Source organism: Triturus cristatus, chromosome 12, assembly GCF_964204655.1.
Source record: "Triturus cristatus chromosome 12, aTriCri1.1, whole genome shotgun sequence".
In the NCBI taxonomy this organism is placed as follows: Eukaryota; Metazoa; Chordata; class Amphibia; order Caudata; family Salamandridae; genus Triturus; species Triturus cristatus.
Window position 1 is genome coordinate 621,986,386 of NC_140595.1, and position 23,463 is coordinate 622,009,848.

Consider the following 23,463-nt stretch of genomic DNA (forward strand, 5'->3'; position numbering starts at 1 on the left):
AGCCCTATTTATTTAGGGCCTCAGCTAATATGGTTTGCTTCAAAATGCCTTCACTTTTTGTGAAGTGCCCGTCCTGTGGGCGAAAGAAGACTATCTCGGACCCTCATGACCTGTGTGTGGTCTGTTTTCCTACCTCACACTCTGTAAAAGAATGTCCTTTTTGCCAAAAAGTGACAAAAAAGGCTCTTAAAGACAGAGAAGGAATACCTCTGAGAGAAAAATTAGAAGAACTCAGGACTGAAGATGAAAATAAGAAGCAGAGAAGAGTAGCAGCTCCCTCTAAAGCACCAGCTTCCTCCTGTGAAAAAGACCCTCATTGAGGGCGTTCCAGGTAGAGAAAATGCCGAAAACACCACCAACGTAGAGACTTCTGCACTGACATGCTCACCCCTGGGAGGCCCTAAGGTTCCTACGACATTGACACTGAGAGACCGGGTACTGATTACTACCTCCATGGTACCTTCTCCTTCGACTACAGCACTGGCAAGGGATAATGTAATGACAGCGGCACATCATCGATCGTCGACACATTCGACAGTCGTTACTCCACTGCACCGTCATTTAACACCAAAGCACTCCACTGCACCATCTTTGACAATAAGATACGATATATTGCCACAGAGAATGCCTCTCTCTCTGGTGTGTACCCAGAGATCGACATGGAGACGTAGGCATCAAAGCACTCTATGGTCTCATTTGCACTGTTGTCCACTCACCCCGATCTAACCGTCCCTATAGAAGAACCTGATTTTTCAGTGGGACCAAGAATGATCACTCCAGCAGAGGATCCACTGCAGGAACCACTAGAGCCACATGCTCTACTACCGCCGGTGCTACATCGTATCATCATTCCTGTGGCACCCATAACACCAGAACCATCACTGCCACAAGGAACTCCAATACCATTAGTTCTATGATTTTCAGAGCCTACAGCACCGGCGTGTCATCTGTGTGCTCTTGACTGGCATAAGCATATGAGCACGCCCGCCACCTGTTCGAGCACATGCATGTATCATGCCTCGGATTCATCATACACATGCGCCACCACCAGCTTCTCCTCTATGGTCTTCTCCAGTGGATGATATCTTGACATTCCAGGTTGTCCTTGTTATTTGTACGGCAAAACTAGACTATTCCACGCCTCCTTAAGGAATACAAACCTGCCCAGCGAGATCCTATTACTTCTTCACCAGAAACCAAGACCAGACTTAGTTACAGTATCTGCAGTCTGCAAAAAGCATGCATTGGCACTAGAAACATCTGAATGCAGAAATCAAGAAGATGAGTGCAATGGGCCGGAAGGTCTGTGGTTCAGCAGCAATAGAGCCCTCAAGTTTGCCAGTGACTCTGCTCCTCTCAGTTAAAATGACAGAGCACCTTAGGAATCCCTGCTCACTACCAGAAATGATCTGCTGAGAAACAGAAGACAAGATATTCTGTCCCATGCTACACCCCTTCAACAGTTGCCTCTTTACTGCAGACTAATGCAAGATGTAAAAACTACAGACAGTAAACAAGGCTGTTAAAGCCTCCTCCTCCCACCCTCACCCTCCAAAAACTCTTTGCAGTCTACTTCTGCCCCCTTAATTTCTCGTACAAGGGGAAGTACTCATGGATAGCTTAATTGACATCCAAACACTACGTTACATAGAAGCTGCCAGCTATCTGAACGGAACTTCTTGTTTTTTTCAAAGCATAGCAGTGTGTAAGGCTGAACGCAAGCAACAACATAATGGGGTTCAGTGACTTGTGGGAAATATGTACCATTAACAGGGATTGTTGGGCACAGACATCCCCGTACCCACCTCTGATTAACAGATTCATCTACGTAGCATAGACAATGAGTGAGTTTGGGTAAAGTGGACAATGCTAACTGAATCACCAGGAGGTGCATGGGCGAACCCAGGTAGTTCAGTTGGTGGTCTGAAGTGTGCCATATTTACAGCAATGGACCATGTTGTCATCCATAGCAGAGTGAGCTGCTCAAGGCTGCCCGCCAGGGTGAACGCTTACGCTGCCCGCCAGGGTGAACGCTTGCGCTGCCCGCCAGGGTGAACGCTTGCGCTGCCCGCCAGGGTGAACGCTTGCTCTGCCCACCACGGCGAACGCTTGCTCTGCCCGCCAGAGCGAACGCTTGCTCTGCCCGCCAGGGCGAACGCTTACTCTGCCTGCCAGGGTGAACGCTTGCACAGCCCGCCAGGGTGAACGCTTGCTCTGCCCGCCAGTACACAGGGAGAAGGGAGTTCAAGCTCATTCAATCCTTGACTGCCCTGTCGTCGTCACGGGGTGCTCATTCACTTTATGAAATTTGTGATGGTCATTTTGTGGGTGAAAAGTAGGGAAAAGACATTCACACCATTCAAAAATGTCCTACGCCATAAGTAATCGATAAACCTATGGATCGTAGGTCATTTTAGCTGGGGAGTTATTCAAAAAGAACCAGGATGAAAGGAGAGATCCCTATTTTGTGTCTATTAATTGAGTGGGATGCAGGGTGTGTATTCGTCCATTATCTGCACATTTTGTGGACACCATTTTAAGCACAATTTAGTGGGAGTATACAACTGTATGTGATAAAGTGCAACATATGTTTGGGTATTGAGGACTAACTTTAGCTTTATGACAAGAACTAAGAAACGTGTCAAATTCAAGATGGTTTAGCAGTATTGATGAAGAAGGGATGGCTACCAAGTCCATCCCAGCTTTCAGTGACTCTGTACAGCTCAGCGGATTAGAAAGGTTATTGAATTTATGAAAACGATGCATAAACGCTATTGATGCCTCAGGCAGGTCTAATGTATAACCAGTACATTTGCTATTCCCTGCCATAGAAATGCACTCACAGTGCGGTCCTTGGGGAAAAGGTAGGTTGACTGTCTGCCTCCACCTAGTACTCAACTTGTTGTCATGGTCACGTGACATTGCAGACCAACTTATGAAAATCTGCAGAACAGTTCGTCACACACAGGGGGCAGCAGAGTAAGAATGAGATTCTACCGCACTCTTTTCTAGTAAAACAGGACCAACAAAGGTTGAATGAAGAAGCATTGCACGTTTCAGATGCCCACAAAAGCCCTTTACAGTCCCCCCCATCCCGCAGACCTCCTTTCCTTCAGTTTAAACGTAATCCTCTTGCTGCCCCTTTGCTTCATTTGGTTTGCAAATGAAGCAGCAGCTTAATTTGGTTCTGGTTATTTTTACTCAAAAATCCTTATCAATGCAGAGAAACTTTTGCAGTGGGTAGTAGTGACTAACGGGCAACAACTAAATATATTTAGCCCATACTTCTTTCTCCTTCTCAGAAACATTCTTCATCGTGCAACCCAGTATTTGCTGTTTATGTATTTTACAACTTTTCACCGCCTTCAAACTCCCATCTGCTTTGGGTGTTTCAGTGGGTTGGAGAACCATTTCCCTTCCTCATCTCACTTGCAGTCCTCGCAGTCCATCACTAGTAGAAAGCCACTGCTGAGCAGACACCAGCGACTGCGCTCTCAATTGGATCACGATGAGATATTTGATGCTGGACCCCACAGATTTAGTGTTGGTGGCACACATGCCTACACAGCTCTGACTCCTCTCTGTGTCAGGGGTGGTATGGCTAAATCCCACGATTGAGTCACCAAACCTGTGCCAGACAGTCTTCTGAGATGCACATGTTCATCGAGGGTATGTGTAGATGGGTTTCGTAGAGCAACACTGAGATGCCCTCATGGTTCATGCTTGCCTAGCAACCATATAATTAGATGACTACTTGTATTGGATGTGAGTATATTTTGTAGCACGCTTACAAAACCTCAGTGTGGCTACCAGCAATACCATGTGACAACCAGATGCCCACAGTGAACCTGTAAATATCTGTTTCAAAGTTTCTTGTAACTGCTTTAGGTTCTCATTATTTTTATATTTTTGTTGCAGTCGCGTGGCTCATCTGTTTCCAAAATACATCCGGGCGCCGAATGGGCCAGAAGCCAATCCTGTGAGGCAACTGCAGCCAGGTGAGTCTGGCTCAATCTCCAAACCGTGAGCTGTGTTAGACATACGAGTCTGGTTCGAATCCCAAAAGCGTGAGCTTGTTAGTCCATACGTAGTAAGCAGCTGAGTGCCTCTGGGGCCAATACTCAAAATGTGAGCTGTGTGAGTCTATACTTAACTCCAGTTAGGAACCATGTGAGTAGGGGGGCACTCCTCAAATTATGAAATGTGTAAGTCTAGTACGCAGCCAAGTGAGTCTGTGGTCACTACGCGTGATGTGTGAGCTGCGAGTCAATGGCCAATCCTCATGCTATGGGATTTGTAAGCCATAGGCAGGTAAGCAGGTGAATCACTTTTGGGCCAAGACTGTACTATAGCTGAGAAGGTCCGTACTCTTGTGAAAACTGGAGCTAGCGGCTTGATTTTAAGCTTTGGGAGTCTGTCCTCAGTCCATTGAGCACCAACTTGCCAGAGTGTAAAATAGGAGAGTCTGGCTAGTCCCTGGAGAGAAAGGTCTGAGTCCACATGTGTACTAATACTAAAGCCTGGACTGTGGCCTGTTGTAGTCTGTAATCTTGTCCGTGTGGTGCAAGTCCTTGTAGTCTCACCTTTGAGCCTATTCTCAATCGACTAAACAGCCAAATTGACCCACGGTCAATCTCTGAAGCACGTTCAATGTTAATCAGGGCCAATTCTTTTGAGCATATGTGGAGTTTGTTGTCATTTCGTGTAGTTAGCTTTTTAAGTTTGCTCTCACTGCACTAGTCAACCAGGGCTCTAGTAAGGAGCCAAGTGTGTATGACTCCTCTCCCCCCATATTCTGATTTGTGTGAGTCTAATCTCTGTCTGTGTTCTTAACAATGATAGCTATTACTTTCAGTCATCTGGTGGTGGCAATTATTTTAACATAAAGGGCAATTTAAGCATCTGCCAGTGAGGCAGTATTTAATAAATCATTATAGCCTGCTGCTAAGGGCTATAACCTTTATTTATGACCTTGTTATTGGGTTATATGCCAGAGCCACAGATAGGGGGACTATGAAGAGGCAGTGGGCCTTTAACAACTGCTACAGTTAGAGGTAGAAGGGCTATAATGCTATTAGAACATTCCATCCATTGAAGGTGGAATAGTCTACAGTCAAAAATGGGGAAACAAAGATAAACATTGGAATTTTGGATCAGAACGTTTGTACCAGCCATCACTGGCCCTAAGCCACTCTGTTGTACAATTACTGATGTGGTTGGTAGGACATTCTGGTAGTGACTTGTGTGTAATCAAATGTTTCCTGTGCCAAAGCCACTAGTGGTGGACTGCGGTAGTGTGGGGGAGAGCATGCGCCTTACCTGCCCACAGGGAAGTGAAATGTGGGCATGAGCCACAAATCTAAAAGACCAAGCACCAGGGATCTGTTGCCACCAAAAACAGGGGATTAAGTTAGAGGGGCCAAGATCCCTCATCTAACCATGAATGCGAGAAGAAACGCAGGGTTCAATGTGTGGGGATACAAAGCATAACATGGCTTGAAACACTTGCAAATATTCTTTATTCATCATCAAGATAAGTGGTTGAGATGTGGATAATGATGGGTCAGGGGCAAGAAAGGGCTCAGCAGAGAATGGGCAGGAAGGATGCGGTGCCTTTACCTGCTGCAGGATCTGGCCATGTATTTTTACAGGCAGTATGCCACTGGGCCACAAACTACAGTCTTGGTTACTCAGAGTCCTGCACTCAAAGTCTCAAAGCGGGTTTGGGGGGGGGGGCATAGGCCGTCTTTTTAGAGTTCAGTACCAAAGATGTGGAACCCATCCTATTACAATCTCAAATGCAGAGTGACTGTGTTTCGGTGTCGCTTCAAGAACTATTTCACCCTCATGCCTTTCTTGATAGTTTTTTGTTTGTGTCAGTTTTTGTGAGTTTTACAAGATTTGAGGCATGCTTATACTCCTTTTAGTGATGAGTGACAATAATAATCAGACATGTGTTGAGAGATCCTGGTGGATCACCTGCAGCTACAATGCTTGTATGAGATGGACGCCCAGCCAGAAACCATGCCTGTAGGTTTTTGGAGAGGCAACAGCAGTGTCAACATGCATGCTTATACTCTGACACACGTTTTATAGATGAGGAGGAGAGCTACCTAGATGTTGAGGTGCAGCTGAAGAGGCAGCGAATTGGCGAAGGTAACAGCACAAGCAGCTTTCTAGAGTGGTGGGTGATTCGACTGAAAGACTGTGAGAAAGACGACTGCAACATACTGCCAATGGTCATCTTCAGCGACAAGGTCAGCCCCCCAAGCCTGGGCTTCCTCGCCGGATACGGGTAAGTGTAAATATGGGTTCCCTGATCCATTGAGTGAAAGTAGAGAGGACTGTAAACCCAACAGATGTTAGAAGATCCAGGCAGTGAAAGCCAATCCACAGTGGGTGCCGCAACCAAATATTTAGTCCATGTGAGTTAAGAAAACTGAAAATATAATCTGTGTAAAATGGTAGTAAGGAAACCCAAAAAACACAAACTATGCAAGTTAGAAAAAAAGAGGAAAGGTGATCAGTGCAAGGTATTTAAACCAAAAAACTGATCCGTGCAGGAAGAAAAACTACACAGATGATCCATCCAAGATAGGAAAACCGAAAACAGCTGGTAGCAATACCGAAAACCTGATCAATAAGAGATCCTAACATTTGTGACTCGAAAACCTGTCATGCAAAGCAGCAAGTTGCCTTGCTACATTGCGTGAAAGGGAGAGAAGAGAAATGCTCCATATATAATAATATATGATGCACTACTGGCGCATTCAGCTAGTCTAGCCCGGGTTTAGGCTCCTTTGTGCCATCGTGCGTTACAGGTAGGATTGTTTTTGTGCAGGAAGGTGCACCTTCAATCTTTTCAGGCATATTCCTCTTTCTATGTATGCTGCAAGTTGTGGCACACATGGAAAGATGCAGTAATAAGGAAAAATGGAGATATTACTCATTATGTCAGCCTCAGGGAGGTGCACCAGTATGGCATAAATCCAGTGTACTACCTTTAGTAAATTGGGGTTTGCATCAAAAATACATGAGTGGAGGGAAACAACCATTACAACACGGGAATTATATCGCATGCCACTACAACGTGGTTATTACAACGCATATGCCATTACAACGCAACATTTTACCACGCATTTGGCCTTACAATACATTTAGTTGTAAAGGCATTAATGGTAAAGGCATATGCATTTTAAATATAATTATTAAGTGTTTGTATATAAGGGTGAATATGGTTTTTTAGGGTGGGTATGGTTTTTTGGGTGGCAAGCATATTTGAAGGCTTAGGGTGGGTATGAGTTTTTGGATGGCAAGATTAATTTCAGGGTTTAGGTTGGGTATTGGTTTTGGGGTGGCAAGGTTAATTTGAGGGTTTAGGGTGGGTATGAGTTTTTGGCTGGCAAGGGTAATTTTATGGTTTAGGATGCCCATGGGTTTTTGGGTGGTAATGATACTTTTAGGGTTTAGGGTGGCCATGGAATTATTGGTGGTAAAGGATATTTTTCTAGGTTTTAGGGTGGGTATGGGTTTATGGATGTCAAGGGTAATTTTGGAGTTCATATTGGTTTTTGGGTGGCAGGGAATTTTTAGGATTTAGGGTGGGTGTGGGTTTTTGGGTAACAAGGGTATATTTAGGGTGGGTATTCGTTTTTGGGTGGCAAGGGTATTTTTAGGGTTTCGGGTGGGTATGGGTTTTTGGGTGGCAAGAGTAATTTTAGGGTGGGTATGGGTCTAGGGTGGGTATGCGTTTTGGGTGACAAGTAATTTTATGATTTGGTGTGGGGTCAAGTTGAGTATGTGGTTTGTGGTTGCAAAGGCATTTTTAGGGTGGGTATGGGTTATTGGGTGGCAAGGGTATTTTTAGGGTTTTGGGTGGGTATGGGTTTTTCGGTGGCAAGTATATTTTAAGGGGTTTGGTTTGGGTTTTTGGGTAGCAAGGGTAATTTTAGTGTGGGCTTGGGTTTTTGGATGGCAAGGAAATTTTTTGTGTTAGGGTGGGTATGGCTTTTGGGGCAGCAAGGGTAATTTTAGGGTTTAGGGTGGATATGGGTTTTTGGGTGGCAAGGTTAATTTTAGGGGCGTATGGGTGGCAAGGGTATTTTAGGGTGAGTGGGTTTTGGGGTGGCAAGGATATTTTGAGGGATTTAGGGTGAGTATGGGTTTTTGGATGGCAAGGGAAATTTCATGGTTTAGGGTGGCCATGGGATTTTGGGTGGTAAGGATATATTTTAGGGTGGGTATAGGTTTTTGGGTGCCAATTATTATTTTAGGGTGGGTGTGGTGCTAGGTTGGGTAAAGGTTTTGTGTGGCAAGGGTAATTTTAGGGTGGCTATGGGTTTTTGGGTGGCATGGTTAATTTTGGGGATAAGCATGGGTATGGGTTTTTTGGTGCCAAGGATATTTTTAGGGTTTAGGGTAGGTATGGGTTTTTGGGTGGCATGGTATTTTTAGGGTAGGTATGGTTTTTGGGTGGTGAGGGTATTTTAGAGTGGATATGGGTTTTAGGGTGGCAAGGGTATTTTTAGGGCGAGTGGGGTTTTGGGGCGGAAAGGATATTTTTAGGGGTTTAGGGTGGCCATGGGTTTATGGATGGCAAGGGTAATTTTAGGGTGGGTATTAGTTTTGTGTGGCAAGGTTATTTTTAGGGTTTAGAGTGGGTACTGGTTTTTGGGTGGCAAGGATATTTCTCGGGTTTAGGGTGGGTATGGGTTTTTGGGTGGCAAGGTTAATTTTAGGGATTAGGATGGGTATGGGTTTTTGTGTGCCAAGGGCATTTATAGGGTTAGGGTGGTTATGGGTTTTTAGAGGGCAAGGGTATTTTTAGGGTTTAGGATGGGTATGGGTTTTGGGATGGCAAGGGTATTTTTAGGGTGAGTGGGTTTTTGAGTGGCAAGGATATTTTTAGGGGTTTAGGGCGAGTATGGGTTTTTGGATGGCAAGGGAAATTTCATGGTTTAGGGTGGCCATGGGATCTTGGGTGGTAATGATATTTTTTAGGGTGGGTATAGGTTTTTGGGTGCCAAGAATATTTTTAGGGTGGGTTTGTGTTTTGGGTGGTGTTGGAAAGGCGTCCGCCGGAAGGGGGGTTCGAACACGTCTTGCCCACCCCTTTGACCCACCTCTCCCAAGTAAGCCGAACCAGGCGCGCACACCCTGAGCTGCACTGTGAACAGAGGGACACCACACGTATTCTTTGTAGGACGATAAGTTCTTTTATCGATGATTTCAGGGATCTTTATGACCCAAAAGGCAAATAGTACAGCAGCGGCACAACGTACCACAATTCAGTCGTGGGGAATGGGGGTAGCGGGACAGTCTTTCAAGATAGTGTCTCTGCGAAATACCCTGCGGAAGCTCACAATCCTCGAGCTGGAGGGTGTCGTGTCTCTGGGCGATCTCTTATCGAGTCGTCCTCAAGGGGAGCGCCGCGAGTCTCTCAGCAGGCACAGGTGGTCGGAGTTCAGGAGCCGCGATTCCGTCAGCAGGCTCAGATGGTTCAATGCTGGGGGCCGCGAGTCGCTCAGCAGGCCTAGGTGGTTCAGTGTTCGGGAGCCGCGACCTCGTCCGCAGGGCTCAGATGGTTCAATAGCAAGAGGCCGCGAGTCACTCAGCAGGCCCAGGTGACTTCAGCGTTCAGGAGCCGCGACAGCGTCAGCAGGCTCAGATGGTTCCAGGTCTTCTCTGTCCTTGTTCCTCCGGCACCCCTTGTTATACTCCGCTGGTTCTTTGAAGTCCGGAGTGCTCGCAGAGGGGGGACTGGGATGACGGAGGGGGTTCGGCGGGATTTCCTGCCGCTCACTTCTTGGTCTTTTCAGGTGGGTCTGGGAGGGACCCCAGACGCTCGGTAGGGGAGGCGCCTGCTCCCCAGGGGCCTGGTGGCCGATTGAGTCCTCCCGGGGAAGGCGACCCGAGGTGTGACTGGGCTGGCGCCTCTGGGTCTGGCTCGAGGGTTCCCGCCCCCTCGGTTGGGCATGCGTGGTAGGGTGTTGAGTCTGTCAGGTCTCTGGCCGGCCCGTGGATCGGGGGTGGCTGGGGCGGCCGGAGTCGGGGATGTCGGGTCTTGAGGGTGGTTGCAGGTTGGCGGGATGATGGAGAGGGCAACGCCGTGAGGCCGGTCTCACACGCGTCCCCCCCAGCTGAAAGGCGTGGAGAACTACCCATCCACTGGGGGGTTCTCCTCGCCGAAGCGGAAGAACCGGGACAGGCCGTCGGCGTTGGCATGATCCGTCCCGGGGCGATGTTCGACAGTGAAGTCCATCCCTTGGAGAGAGATGGACCATCGTAGTAGCTTGGGGTTCTCCCCCCTCATCCGCATTAGCCACTGCAAGGGCCGGTGGTCCGTCTGTACTCGAAAATGGGTTCCGAACAAGTAGGGCCGCAGTTTCTTGAGGGCCCAGACTACGGCAAAGGCCTCTCGCTCTATAGTGCTCCAACGCTGCTCTCTCGGCAGCAGCCTTCGGCTGATGAAGGCTATGGGCTGATCAATGCCCTTGTCGTCTAACTGCGAGAGCACGGCCCCGATGCCATGTTCGGATGCATCGGTCTGGACCACGAACTCTCGGGAGTAGTCGGGGGCCTTGAGTACGGGAGCGGTGCACATGGCTGTTTTCAAGGCGTCGAACGCCTGCTGGCACTGGGGGGTCCACTGCACCTTCTGCGGAAGTTTTTTGGAGGTCAACTCTGTGGAGGGGTCCTGCGATACTACCATAATTTTTAATGAACCTCCGGTAGTACCCCGTAAGGCCCAGGAAGGCCCGAACCTCTGTCTGCGTGGTGGGGGGCTCCCAGGACTTGATGGCATCGATCTTCGGCTGGAGAGGGGCGACCTGGCCGCTGCCCACCTGATGCCCCAGGTAGACCACGGAGCCTTGTCCGAGCTGGCATTTGCTGGCTTTCACTGTCAGGCCCGCTTGGCGCAGGGCCATTAGTACTTGTCGGAGGTGCTGGAGATGCTCGTGCCATTGAGAGCTGAATACGGCGATGTCGTCAAGGTACGCTGCGCTGAACTCCTCGAGTCCGGCCAGGACCTTGTTCACCAACCGCTGGAACGTGGCTGGGGCGTTTTTCATCCCGAACGGCATGACCCTGAAGCGGTAGTGGCCATCTGGCGTGGAGAAGGCAGAGCGCTCTCTCGCCCCTTCCGTGAGAGTGATCTGCCAGTACCCGCAGGTCAGGTCGAAAGTGCTGAGGAACTGGGCGGCCCCCAGGCGGTCGATGAGCTCGTCGGCTCGGGGAATAGGGTGAGCGTCTGCGCGGGTGACCGCATTGAGCCCCCGATAGTCTACACAGAATCTTAGTTCGGGGGCGACCCCTGGGGAGGCAGCCTTCGGGACCAGAACCACCGGGCTGGCCCAGGGGCTGTCGGAGGGCTCGATGACCCCCAGGTTGAGCATTTTCTGTACCTCGGTCTTGATGCAGGTGCGGACCCGGTCAGGCACCCGGTAGGCTCTGTGTCTCACAGGCGGGCAGTCGCCGGTGTCTACGTCGTGGACACACCAGTCGGTCACCCTTGGAATGAGGGAGAAAAGGTCTGCGAATTGTCCGAGCAGCTGGCGGCAGTCGTCGGCCTGCTGGGGAGTGAGGGTGTCCGACAGTTTCACACCCTCCACGGAACCGTCCAGTTCTTTTGTGTACAGGAGATCGGGCAGGGGTTCCGTGTCCTCTTCTGCCCCTTCATCGGTGGCCAGTAGCAAACTCAGTTCTGTCCTTACGAAGTGGGGCTTGAGACGGTTTACGTGGAGGACCCGGAGGGGGTTCCGTGGGGATTGTACGTCGACCAGATACGTGACCTGGCTCTTCCGTTCGACCACCTTGAATGGACCAGTCCATTTGTCTTGTAGGGCGCAGGGTCTCACCGGAACCATGACCCAAACCTGCTGGCCCGGCTGGAACTCGACCAAGGTTGCGTTCTGGTCATACCAGCGCTTCATTTCTTCTTGGCTGGCCTCGAGGTTAGCCTCTGCAAGTTCCCTAAACTTCCTCGTCTGGTTGCGGAGCGCCAGGATGTAGCGGAACACATCTGGGGGTGTTCCCCGAGGGCTTGTCTCCCAGCCCTCTTTGACCAGGCTTAGGGGCCCCCGAACGGGATGTCCGTACAGCAGTTCGAAGGGGCTGAACCCCAGAGACTTTTGGGGAACCTCCCGGTACGCGAACAGGAGGCAAGGGAGGAGGACGTCCCATTTCCGGCGCAGGGGCTCTTCGAGGCCCAGGATCATTCCCTTCAGAGTTCGGTTGAAGCGTTCCACCAGGCCGTTGCCCTGGGGGTGGTAGGGGGTCGTGAATTTATACGTGACTCCGCACTGCTGCCACAGGGACTTCATGTAGCGGGATATAAAGTTCGTGCCGCGATCACTCACAACCTCGCGGGGAAATCCGACCCGGGAGAAGATCCCCATGAGAGCCCGGCCCACCACGGGAGCCGTCACGGTGCGGAGGGGGATGGCCTCGGGGTAGCGGGTGGCATGGTCCACCAGGACGAGGATGAATCTGTGGCCCTGGGCGGTCTTCGGATCCAGGGGTCCCACGATGTCTATGCCGACCCGCTCAAACGGGGTACTTACAACGGGGAACGGTTGTAAGGGAGCTTTGCGTTTTCCGCCACTCTTCCCACTGCCCTGGCACGTGAGGCAGGACTTGCAGTGTGTTTCTACATTCGCTCGCATCTTGGGCCAATAGAAGTGGGTCACCAATCGCTGGTATGTCTTGTCTTGGCCTAAGTGTCCTGCCAAGGGTACATCGTGGGCCAGGCCCAGGAGGAGGCTCCGGAACCGCAGGGGTACCACCAGTACTCGTGCTGCGCCTAGCTCGGCGGACTTTTGCTCGCTGTAGAGGAGGCCATTGTCCCAATAAACCCAATGGGTTCCGGTTTGATCACCGGCGACCTGGGCTTCGGCTTGTTGTCTAAGTCCCTCGAGGGAGGGGCAAGTGGTCTGTTCCTGGCAGAACTCTTCGCGGGAGGGCCCCCCTTCGCAGTGCCACTGGGCCAACTCGGGCAGTTCTTCGGGTTCCATCGGGGCCTCTGGGGCGGAAGGTTCCGGTCCTTCCCCTGGGTTAGTGTCTCCTACTTCCTCGGAAGGAGGGTTGTCTGCTTCTGGTAGGGGGTCCCTGTTCTCGGGGAAAGTGTTCGGTAAGAGGGCTTCACCGCCCTTGGAGGGGGCCACTCGTGCGGTCATGGAGCGCGTGGTGGCGCAGACCCACTCCGGTAGGCCCATCATCTCTAGGTGGGCTCTTCGTTCCACCTGCCCCCACGGGGAATTTTCCAGGTCGTTGCCCAGGAGGCAGTCTACGGGCTGCGAGGTCCGGACCGCTACCTTCAGTTCTCCGGAGACCCCTCCCCACTCGAAGGGCACCAGGGCCATCTGGCAGAGGCTCTCAGAATTGTCGGAGGATACGACCGGACAGAGGATCTGGTCTTCGGCAATTAGGCTGCGGTGGACCGCGGTGACACTCGCCCCGGTGTCGCGAAGGCCATCGACTCGGTGGCCGTTGATAGTCACCTGCTGTCGGTATTTCTCTGTGTTGGCGGGCAAGGGTGTCCCGGGGACCATTTCTCGATCCCCAAGGGAGACCAGGGCCATGGCCGCCGGTTCCCATTCCTCGGAGTCTTCCATTTCTTCTCCCAGAGCCACGGAGGCCATCTGCCGGGTCGTGGGGTTGGTCGTTGTGGTTCGCTGATACTGGGGACACTGGGGGTCATTGGCGTAGTGTCTGGGCTGCTGGCAGCGGAAGCAGGTGATCCTAGCTCGTGGACCTGGTCGTCCTGGGGCTCCGGTGCTGGCTGGAGACTGGGCCGAACCCGCCGTTGGTGGGCTGCTGGGGGGGCTGGTGGAGGACCCCCCGGCAAAGTCTCTTGGTCGGCCGTGGTTCCCTCCGCCCCTCTGGCGGGGGGGACCCTGACTGTTGCGGCCGTAGTCCCCCACGGGGCCCCGGGTGGCCCGGGTGTTCACCCAACGATCAGCCTCAGCGGCCAGCTTCCGAGGGTCGGTGAGTTTACTGTCTAGGAGATGCTGGCGCAGTTCTATAAAGCAATTGGCCGCTAAATGTTCCCAGGCGATCAGATCGAACAGTTCTTCGAAGGTGGAGACCTTGCTGCCCTTGATCCACCCGTCCAGAGCTCGGCTGTAAAAGTTCACGTATTCGACCCACGTGGTGCCCGGTATCTTTTTGCAATCTCGGAACCGTTGTCGGTACATTTCGGGGGTGAGTCCGTACCGGCCCACGAGGGCTTCCTTCATGTGGCTGTAGGAGTTCATGGCCGCGGAGGGCAGATCGAGCAGAGTGTCTCTTCCTTCGCTTAAGAACCGGCCCCATAGGCCAGCCCCCCAATCCTTCTGCGGGACTCGGTGAGAGGTCATGGCGACTTCGTAGGCTTTAAACCACTGCTGGATATCATCGTTCTTATAATACTCCTTGACCACATCCTTGGGGATGTGGACTTTGGTTTCCCCGGCGGGAGCGGGCTGGGGATTCCCGGGCGGCTGTGACTTTTCGTGTCTAGCCCGCCACTCAATTTCCTTCAGGCCGCGTTCATGTTCTAGCTGGAGTTTCTTTTCGTCGTGCTCCCTTTGGAGTCTCTTCTCTTCGAGTTCCCCTTGTAGCCGTAACTGCTCGACGGCTAACTTCTTCTCTGCCAGTTTTATCTCTCCCTCGATTTTTAGTTTTGCCAGTTCCAGTTCGTGGTTGCGGCTTCTCTCTCGGTCCGCTAGTTCCTCGGCGGACAGGTTCCCCTCTGGCCCGTTGTTTCTCGCCGGGGTGCTTGTTTGTTCATGGGTAGAGTCTCTTTCCGTTTGGGTCGGGGGCGCCCCCGTCTCGACCCACGCTTTCAGTACTTTCTGGTAGTCTTCCTTTGTGCTCAGTCCGGTGGTAGCGATGCCAAGGTCTTTGCAAAACTGTTTTAGTTCTCTATGCGTGTAATAGTCCAATTGATCTTCTCGGAACGGTGAGCTTATTTCGGTACCTGTGGCACCCAGGGAGGTTTCTCCTTCCATTTCTGTTTGGTAGTGCGTCAGTCGTTTACTGCACGCTCTCCTTCGGTGTCGGCTCGGATCCCGTCGCTGCCACCAAATGTTGGAAAGGCGTCCGCCGGAAGGGGGATTCGAACACGTCTTGCCCACCCCTTTGACCCACCTCTCCCAAGTAAGCCGAACCAGGCGCGCACACCCTGAGCTGCACTGTGAACAGAGGGACACCACACGTATTCTTTGTAGGACGATAAGTTCTTTTATCGATGATTTCAGGGATCTTTATGACCCAAAAGGCAAATAGTACAGCAGCGGCACAACGTACCTGTTAGACCTGGCACCTTGGCGTGAGTTTCCCTTCCACTTTTTGATGGTGTGCCTCGACTGTTTTGCTGGTGTTGTCCGCTCAGGGCACTGCGCCACGGCTAATCCGTGCCGCAGTGCAAGTGCTCCCTAGGTAAAGTGTACCTGTAATTGGTGTCCATGATTGGTTTATTGGATTCACTGTCAGTCCCCAGTAAAGTGCACCAGGGGTGCCAGGGCTTGTGAATGCCAATGCTGCTGGTGGGCTTGCAGCGCTGGTTGCGCCACCCACGGAAGCGGCCTTGTAAAATGTGTCTAGGGTCTGCCACCGCAGACCCTGTGCGCGGTCCGGGACCGTCGCGCTGACTGCGCAAGTGCCCCCACTTGCCAGTCCCTAAACCTTCCCTTACCTACATATTAGCCACCCCTCTGGTAGGCCCAAGGGCAGGGTGCATTGTAGGCATAAGGTAGGACATGCCCTGATGTGTGTGGCATGTCTTAGTAGTGAATTACAGCCCTTTCCGTTCTTCACTATTGAAGGCTACCTGCTCTCCATAGGCCAGGATGGGCTGCTGGGATCACGCCAACGCTGTGACCCCAGTGGACTCAGAGAGCATGGTAGAAGTGTCAAGTTTAGTATGCCTGAACTCAGAATAATAAAATACTTCTTGTAGTCAAGTTTATTTTAATATCCTGGGTTTGTAAATACTACTTTTAGAAAGTTAGTATTTACTGACCTGACCATCTCAGTCCGCCTCTGCTGTGTGTATGTGTTCTGCCTGGCAACAGTAAGGAGCAGGGTTGGGGAATCCCCAGAGACAGGTTGGCTGCCAGGTGGTGGGTAGAGAGGTGACACCTGGATGGGTGGGAGGAGTACACCTTGACTCTTGAATAGACCTGTGCTCTGCCACCACAAAGCCGGCGCCACCCCCTGTGGGGCGGCTGATGTCTCTGCCCTGCTGCTGAAAGGAAAGAGCAGAGTCACCATAACAAAGTGCTCCAGAACTGGACTGAGCCAGGCCTAGGCCCCCTGGCGCTAAAGAACAAAAGAATCATGGTATAAAAGTAGGAGCCTGGCTCCTAAGAAATCGGAATCCTGTTTACCACGAAGAACCTCTGCCCGACTAGAAGGAGAAGGAGACGCTGGAGGAGCTGGCCTGCTGCCTGCCTTGCTGAGAAAGGAGAGGAAGAGACTATTGAAGAGACTTTGCTACTTTGTGCTTGAACATTCTCCAAGGGCTTGATCTGAGCTTGCCCCCTGAACTGAACCCCAGGAACAGTGGGTTCTCTGTGCTTCTTGCTCGTCCTCCAATTCGAGCCGTGTGTGCATCCCGCTGGAAAAGAGACTGCGCCCCTCATCGCCCCTCCTAGGGCCGTGACACTCAGAAGCTCGCCTGCCTCAAACCCGTGAGAGCCCCGCTCCGTCCCGAGCCGCTCTCTGTCCCCGGGCCAGGCCGCCTGCATCCCTGTCACCGCCTGCTATTGGAGCGCGCTGAACGCGCTATCACCCCTCCCGCCGGAAGCCGTCCGACGACTGTGATCTACGCCGGGTCATCCAGCTGCACTGACCGTGCCCTGCGACCCCGCTTCGCTATCCCCGGACATCTCAGGCCGCGCCGCCCCCGCTGTGGAGACCCTCCTGCACCGCCGTGCTAAAGGGTCGCTGGCCGCGCCTGCCTACGTGCCCACACCTGCTGATTGAGGACCCAAGAACACTTCCCAAGCTGAGAGTCGCACCGACCTGTGCCGACTCTCCACATCACGAAAGAAGTTCCAGTATCGGGCTCGGGGCCCGCAACGCCTTATTTCCCCGTTCGCAGGAACCGATCTCTGTGAGTACTGGAACTACAAGTAAAGAGACTACGAACTATCCATTTGAAGCTACGAACAACGAACATTTGCCCGCTGGACAACCTGGTGGCATAGCGAAAACGTTATTGGTCTTGTGATAAGTCTGCTGAGATATATATACCTTATTTTTACATAAAGAATCGTATTTTTATATATATCCAAGTCTGGTGTCCGTTTCTGGGGGGATTGATGTATTTACTGTGTGTACGATTGTAAGTGCTTAACCAACAACGCCTGAGGAATCGCCTTGGCTGCTCACGCCACGCACCTAGAGGGTGAGCAAGGGTCATTCGCGAGGGGTTATCCTGCGCCCTGACGTGGAGGAGAGGGTTCCTGCTTGACACAAGGGCAACCTTGCGCCAACCAGAGATCCCCGACTCTAACATTGTTGGCAGCGGTTGGGATTTCGGATTTGCACTTGTAGTTTGCATACAGTGAATTATTAATCACCAGATAGTGAGAGCAGACCAAATAACGCAGCCGCAGGTTTTTATTTGGTGAACTTTGTTGAGACATCTGCCATTACTGCAACCATGCCTGGCTCACTCTCTGCTGGAAGAGCGCTCTCTGTGATTTCTGGAATAGATGAGGTGGATTGGGAGAGACTGGAAGGTTACACAACGGAGCAATTGAAAGGCTACAGTGTAAAATTCAGAGTTCCCCATGCTGGATTCAGGAAGAAGAACCAGTACCTCAAGGCGCTGAGAGCCTGGAAGGAGTCACGAGACCCACGGAATGCGGGGGACATCGTTCCACCCGACAATCTTGAGGAGCCCAGCAGAGTCCGGTCGCCAGAGGAGCTGGCAGACAGGGCAGCAGACAGGGCGCATGCAATGGAGATGGCAAAGTTGGCAGGACAGATGGAAATGGAAAAGCAGAAGTTGGCCCTGGAGGCACAACAACGCCAAATGGATCATGATATAAGATTGAAGGAGTTGGAGCTGAAGGCGAAAAGTTTGGACACCGCTCCTTCTGGTGGCAGCACTCCACCAGCGCAGGTAGAGTCCAAGGTGTACATCCCCAAAGATGTAGTAAAGGAGTATTTTAGAAAGGATGACATAGGGCAGTGGTTTAGAGCCTACGAGGTGGCCATGTCCTCACACCGGGTCCCTGAGAAAGACTGGGGAGCGGGGCTGTGGGGAAGGTTCCTTGCTGAAGGGCGTGACACACTGTTAGATTTACCCTTAGATCTCCAAACCTCATACCCCCATATGAAGGAAGCTTTAATGACCAGGTATGGGTTAACTCCGGAGCTATATAGACAGAGGTTCAGGGAGACCAAGAAGATCCCTGAGAGTACGTATGTGGAATATGTGACCTTTTTCTGCAGAGCGCTGGATGGTTGGGTGAAGGGTAGCAAAGTGAATGATTATCAAGGGCTGCTTGATTTAATTGCATGGGAGCACTTGTCCAGTCAATGTTTTCCTGAGCTACGCCAGCACCTGATAGATAGCAAGCTGTCCAACCCGAGGAAGCTTGCTGAGGAGGCGGACCGCTGGCTCAGCACCAGGGTCCACAAGGGTCAAGTGGGAGACTCCGCCAAAGGTGGGCAGGGTCCCCAGCAGAAGAGTGGGGGGGACAAGGGTAAACAGAAGGGGTTCCAAAAAGGCCCCCAAAGTAATTCCCAAGGGAACCAGCAGAAGGGTTCTCAGCCTCCCCCACCCCCGCAGCAGAACGGGGCCCCGACAGGTAGACCTGTTCCAAAGGGGCCCTTCAATTGTTATAAGTGTGGTGACCCGGGTCACATTGCCTCTGATCCTAAGTGTCGCCTGTTTGGTAAGACCGCACCCACTGGTGCTCCACCCCGGCAAGTAGCTAGTGTTAACTTTGGGGAGGAAGTAGCAGTCCAGGAGGGTGGGGGTCCCGGGCAGATGACCCTAGTCTCGCTAGGAGACAGTGAGATGGTCCCTGTAACCTACCTGCCCTCTAACACTAAGAAATATGGGCAGGTGGTGACCATCAATGGAAAGAAGGTTGAGGCTCTTAGAGATACAGGAGCCAGCGTGACCTCGGTGAGGCAACACCTGGTGTCTCAAGAGCAAATTGTACCCAATGCCTACTGTAGGGTTGTCAATGCTGACAACGTAGAGAGTCGTTGTCCAATGGCTCAAGTTCCCTTTGAGTGGGGGGAGGTCTCTGGTACTCTACAAGTCGCTGTGAGAACTGACATGCCTGTAGACTGTCTGCTAGGGAACGACCTGGAGAGTTCCCCTTGGGAAAAGGTGGAGAAGACCACGCATCTGAGGATGGTGGGTCTACCCGACTGGGCGTGCGTGACCACCCGGTCCATGGCAGCCAGTAGGGGTGTTGAGAGGGTCCTGGAGCCTGAGGGAGAGGTCCAGGAACCGGCCTTAGGGAGAAGGCGCAGGAGGCGCGGGAAACCGGCCCCCGAAGTTCCCACGGCCCAGGAGGAAGTAGACCCTGAGGGGGATGCTCTGGAGCCTACCGGGGAACAGATTGCCGAACTGGGAGATCTGCCTGAGCTGACCCATTGGCAGCAAGAAGGAGGTCCCTCCAGGGAGGAATTCTGCAGGGAGCAGAAAGAATGCCCTTCTCTCGTGGGTATGCGGCAACAGGCTGCGGACCAGGCCAATGGTGTTCAGGCCAAAACACACTACGTGTACTGGGAGAGTGACCTCCTGTATTCCGAGCCTAAGGCTGCTGAACCTGGGTCAGCCCGTGTGCTGGTGGTACCCCAGAAGTTCAGAACCTTCCTACTGGGGCTGGCTCACGATGTGCCTTTAGCAGGACATTTGGGGATGGACAAGACCTATGACAGGCTTGTCACCCACTTTTACTGGCCCCAAATGCATAAGAATTCAGATTCCTACTGCAGAACCTGTCAGACTTGCCAGGCAAGTGGTAAGAGCGGAGGGAAGCATAAGGCTCCTCTGCAACCTTTCCCTGTGGTCGGTACGCCATTCCAACGAGTGGGTATTGATATTGTGGGGCCTCTGGACCCCAAGACAGCCCTGGGCAACAGGTTCATCCTGGTCTTGGTGGACCATGCCACCCGGTACCCTGAAGCCATCCCTCTGAGGACAGTGACGGCCCCCGTGGTGGGACGGGCACTGATGGGAATTTTCTCCCGAGTGGGATTCCCTCTAGAGGTGGTGAGCGACAGGGGGACCAATTTCATATCCACATATATGAAATCCCTGTGGAAGGAGTGTGGGGTAACTTACAAGTTCACCACTCCTTACCATCCCCAAGGAAATGGGTTGGTTGAGAGATTCAACCGAACCCTCAAAGGCATGATCATGGGCCTGGACGGTCCAATGAGGCGTAAGTGGGACGTCCTCTTGCCATGCCTGCTCTTCGCTTACCGAGAGGTGCCGCAGAAGTCTCTAGGGTTCAGCCCCTTTGAGCTTCTGTATGGTCACCCGGTAAGAGGACCTCTGAGTTTGGTAAAGGAAGGCTGGGAGCAATCTCCCAGGAAACCTCCCCAGAATGTATATAGTTACATGCTGGCCTTCCGGAACCAGACTCGGCGTTTCAGGCAACTTGCTGAGGCAAATCTGGAAGCCAGCCAGGAAGAGATGAAGCGGTGGTACGACCGGAATGCCACTCTGGTAGAGCTTCAACCTGGACAAAAGGTGTGGGTCTTGGCCCCAGTGGAGCCGTGTGCACTTCAGGATAAGTGGACAGGTCCATTTGAGGTTGTGGAGCGCAAAAGTCCTATCACCTACTTGGTGGACATGCAGACTCCCAGGAACCCTTTGAGGGTCCTACATGTTAACCGCCTTAAGCCCCACTTAGAGAGGACCGAAGTGGGCATGCTGCTGGCCACTGATGATGGAATGGAAGAGGAGACCGAGCCTCTTCCTGACCTCTTAGTGGCCTCTGAGAAAGATGGGTCAGTGGATGGAGTTAACCTCTCACCCACCCTGACGCCCGAACAACAGGAAGACTGCCGCCACTTGCTGGGACAATTTTCCGACCGATTCTCCCTGGTTCCTGGTGTCACAGATTGGTGCGTCCATGATGTGGACACCGGAGACAGCTTACCCGTGAAGCACAAGGCTTACAGGGTAACTGACAGGGTCAGAGCTTGCATTAAGGAGGAGGTCTCCAAAATGCTTGCGCTAGGGGTGGTTGAGTCCTCCAGCAGTCCTTGGTCCAGCCCCGTGGTCTTGGTCCCAAAGGCTGCTGCGCCGGGAGCCACACCTGAACTCCGGTTCTGTGTGGACTACAGAGGACTCAATTCAGTAACGAAGACTGACGCGCACCCCATCCCCAGAGCTGATGAGCTCATTGATCGGCTGGGGGCTGCCCGGTTCCTCAGTACGTTTGATTTAACGTCTGGGTACTGGCAGATCGCCTTGACCGATGGGGCCAAAGAGAGGTCAGCATTCTCTACACCAGATGGGCACTTCCAGTTCCGAGTCATGCCATTTGGGATGAAGAATGCCCCTGCCACCTTTCAGAGGTTGGTCAACCAGGTACTGGTTGGGCTGGATGCGTTCAGTGCCGCCTACCTGGATGACATCGCAGTGTTCAGTGCCACCTGGCCTGAACACCTGCGCCACCTCTGGGAAGTGTTGATGGCGCTGCGCCGAGCAGGCCTCACGATCAAGGCAAGCAAGTGCCAGATCGGGCAGGGTTCCGTGGTGTACTTGGGACACCAAGTGGGGAGTGGCAAGGTGGCACCCTTGCAACCCAAAATCGAGACCATCCTGGCTTGGGAACCCCCCAAGACGCAGACCGCAGTGAGGGCCTTCCTGGGGCTCACTGGGTACTACAGGAGGTTTGTCAAGGGCTATGGAACGATCGTTGCCCCCTTGACAGAGCTGACTTCCAAGAAGCAGCCCAGGAACGTGATTTGGACTGACACCTGTCAGAAAGCTTTCGACACCCTGAAGACTGCCATGTGCACGGCGCCCGTGCTCTTGGCCCCTGACTTCTCCAAGGAATTCCTAGTCCAGACAGACGCTTCAGAGCATGGTGTGGGGGCTGTTCTCTCACAGATGACTGAGGAGGGCTGGGACCAGCCCGTAGCCTTCATCAGTAGGAGGTTACTTCCACGGGAAAGTAGGTGGAGTGCAATTGAGCGAGAAGCATTTGCTGTGGTCTGGGCGCTGAAGAAGCTAAGACCCTACTTGTTTGGGTCTCACTTCCGGGTTCAGACGGACCACAGGCCCCTCAGATGGTTGATGCAAATGAGGGGTGAGAACCCGAAGCTGTTGAGGTGGTCCATCTCCCTACAGGGTATGGACTTTACGGTGGAACACCGTCCTGGTACAGATCACGCCAACGCTGACGGTCTGTCCAGGTATTTCCGCCTTAGTGACGAGGAACCCCCTGGGCAAGGGTAGTTCTCCCCACATTTCAGCTGGAGGGGACACGTGTTAGACCTGGCACCTTGGCGTGAGTTTCCCTTCCACTTTTTGATGGTGTGCCTCGACTGTTTTGCTGGTGTTGTCCGCTCAGGGCACTGCGCCACGGCTAATCCGTGCCGCAGTGCAAGTGCTCCCTAGGTAAAGTGTACCTGTAATTGGTGTCCATGATTGGTTTATTGGATTCACTGTCAGTCCCCAGTAAAGTGCACCAGGGGTGCCAGGGCTTGTGAATGCCAATGCTGCTGGTGGGCTTGCAGCGCTGGTTGCGCCACCCACGGAAGCGGCCTTGTAAAATGTGTCTAGGGTCTGCCACCGCAGACCCTGTGCGCGGTCCGGGACCGTCGCGCTGACTGCGCAAGTGCCCCCACTTGCCAGTCCCTAAACCTTCCCTTACCTACATATTAGCCACCCCTCTGGTAGGCCCAAGGGCAGGGTGCATTGTAGGCATAAGGTAGGACATGCCCTGATGTGTGTGGCATGTCTTAGTAGTGAATTACAGCCCTTTCCGTTCTTCACTATTGAAGGCTACCTGCTCTCCATAGGCCAGGATGGGCTGCTGGGATCACGCCAACGCTGTGACCCCAGTGGACTCAGAGAGCATGGTAGAAGTGTCAAGTTTAGTATGCCTGAACTCAGAATAATAAAATACTTCTTGTAGTCAAGTTTATTTTAATATCCTGGGTTTGTAAATACTACTTTTAGAAAGTTAGTATTTACTGACCTGACCATCTCAGTCCGCCTCTGCTGTGTGTATGTGTTCTGCCTGGCAACAGTAAGGAGCAGGGTTGGGGAATCCCCAGAGACAGGTTGGCTGCCAGGTGGTGGGTAGAGAGGTGACACCTGGATGGGTGGGAGGAGTACACCTTGACTCTTGAATAGACCTGTGCTCTGCCACCACAAAGCCGGCGCCACCCCCTGTGGGGCGGCTGATGTCTCTGCCCTGCTGCTGAAAGGAAAGAGCAGAGTCACCATAACAAAGTGCTCCAGAACTGGACTGAGCCAGGCCT

At 52.5% G+C, this 23,463-nt stretch overlaps 1 protein-coding gene across 4 annotated transcripts in view; it reads left to right on the top strand.

Moving 5' to 3' along the window:
- The window catches only part of PIEZO1 (piezo type mechanosensitive ion channel component 1 (Er blood group)), an 854,808-nt gene that overhangs the window by 824,231 nt on the left and 7,114 nt on the right, over positions 1–23,463 (top strand). For all 4 annotated transcript variants that reach the window (XM_085638610.1, XM_085638612.1, XM_085638613.1 and 1 more), the window contains 2 exons: positions 3,919–3,998; positions 6,097–6,295. In XM_085638610.1, the coding sequence (XP_085494736.1) occupies positions 3,919–3,998; positions 6,097–6,295 (279 nt within the window). The remainder of the gene's footprint in view (positions 1–3,918; positions 3,999–6,096; positions 6,296–23,463) is intronic.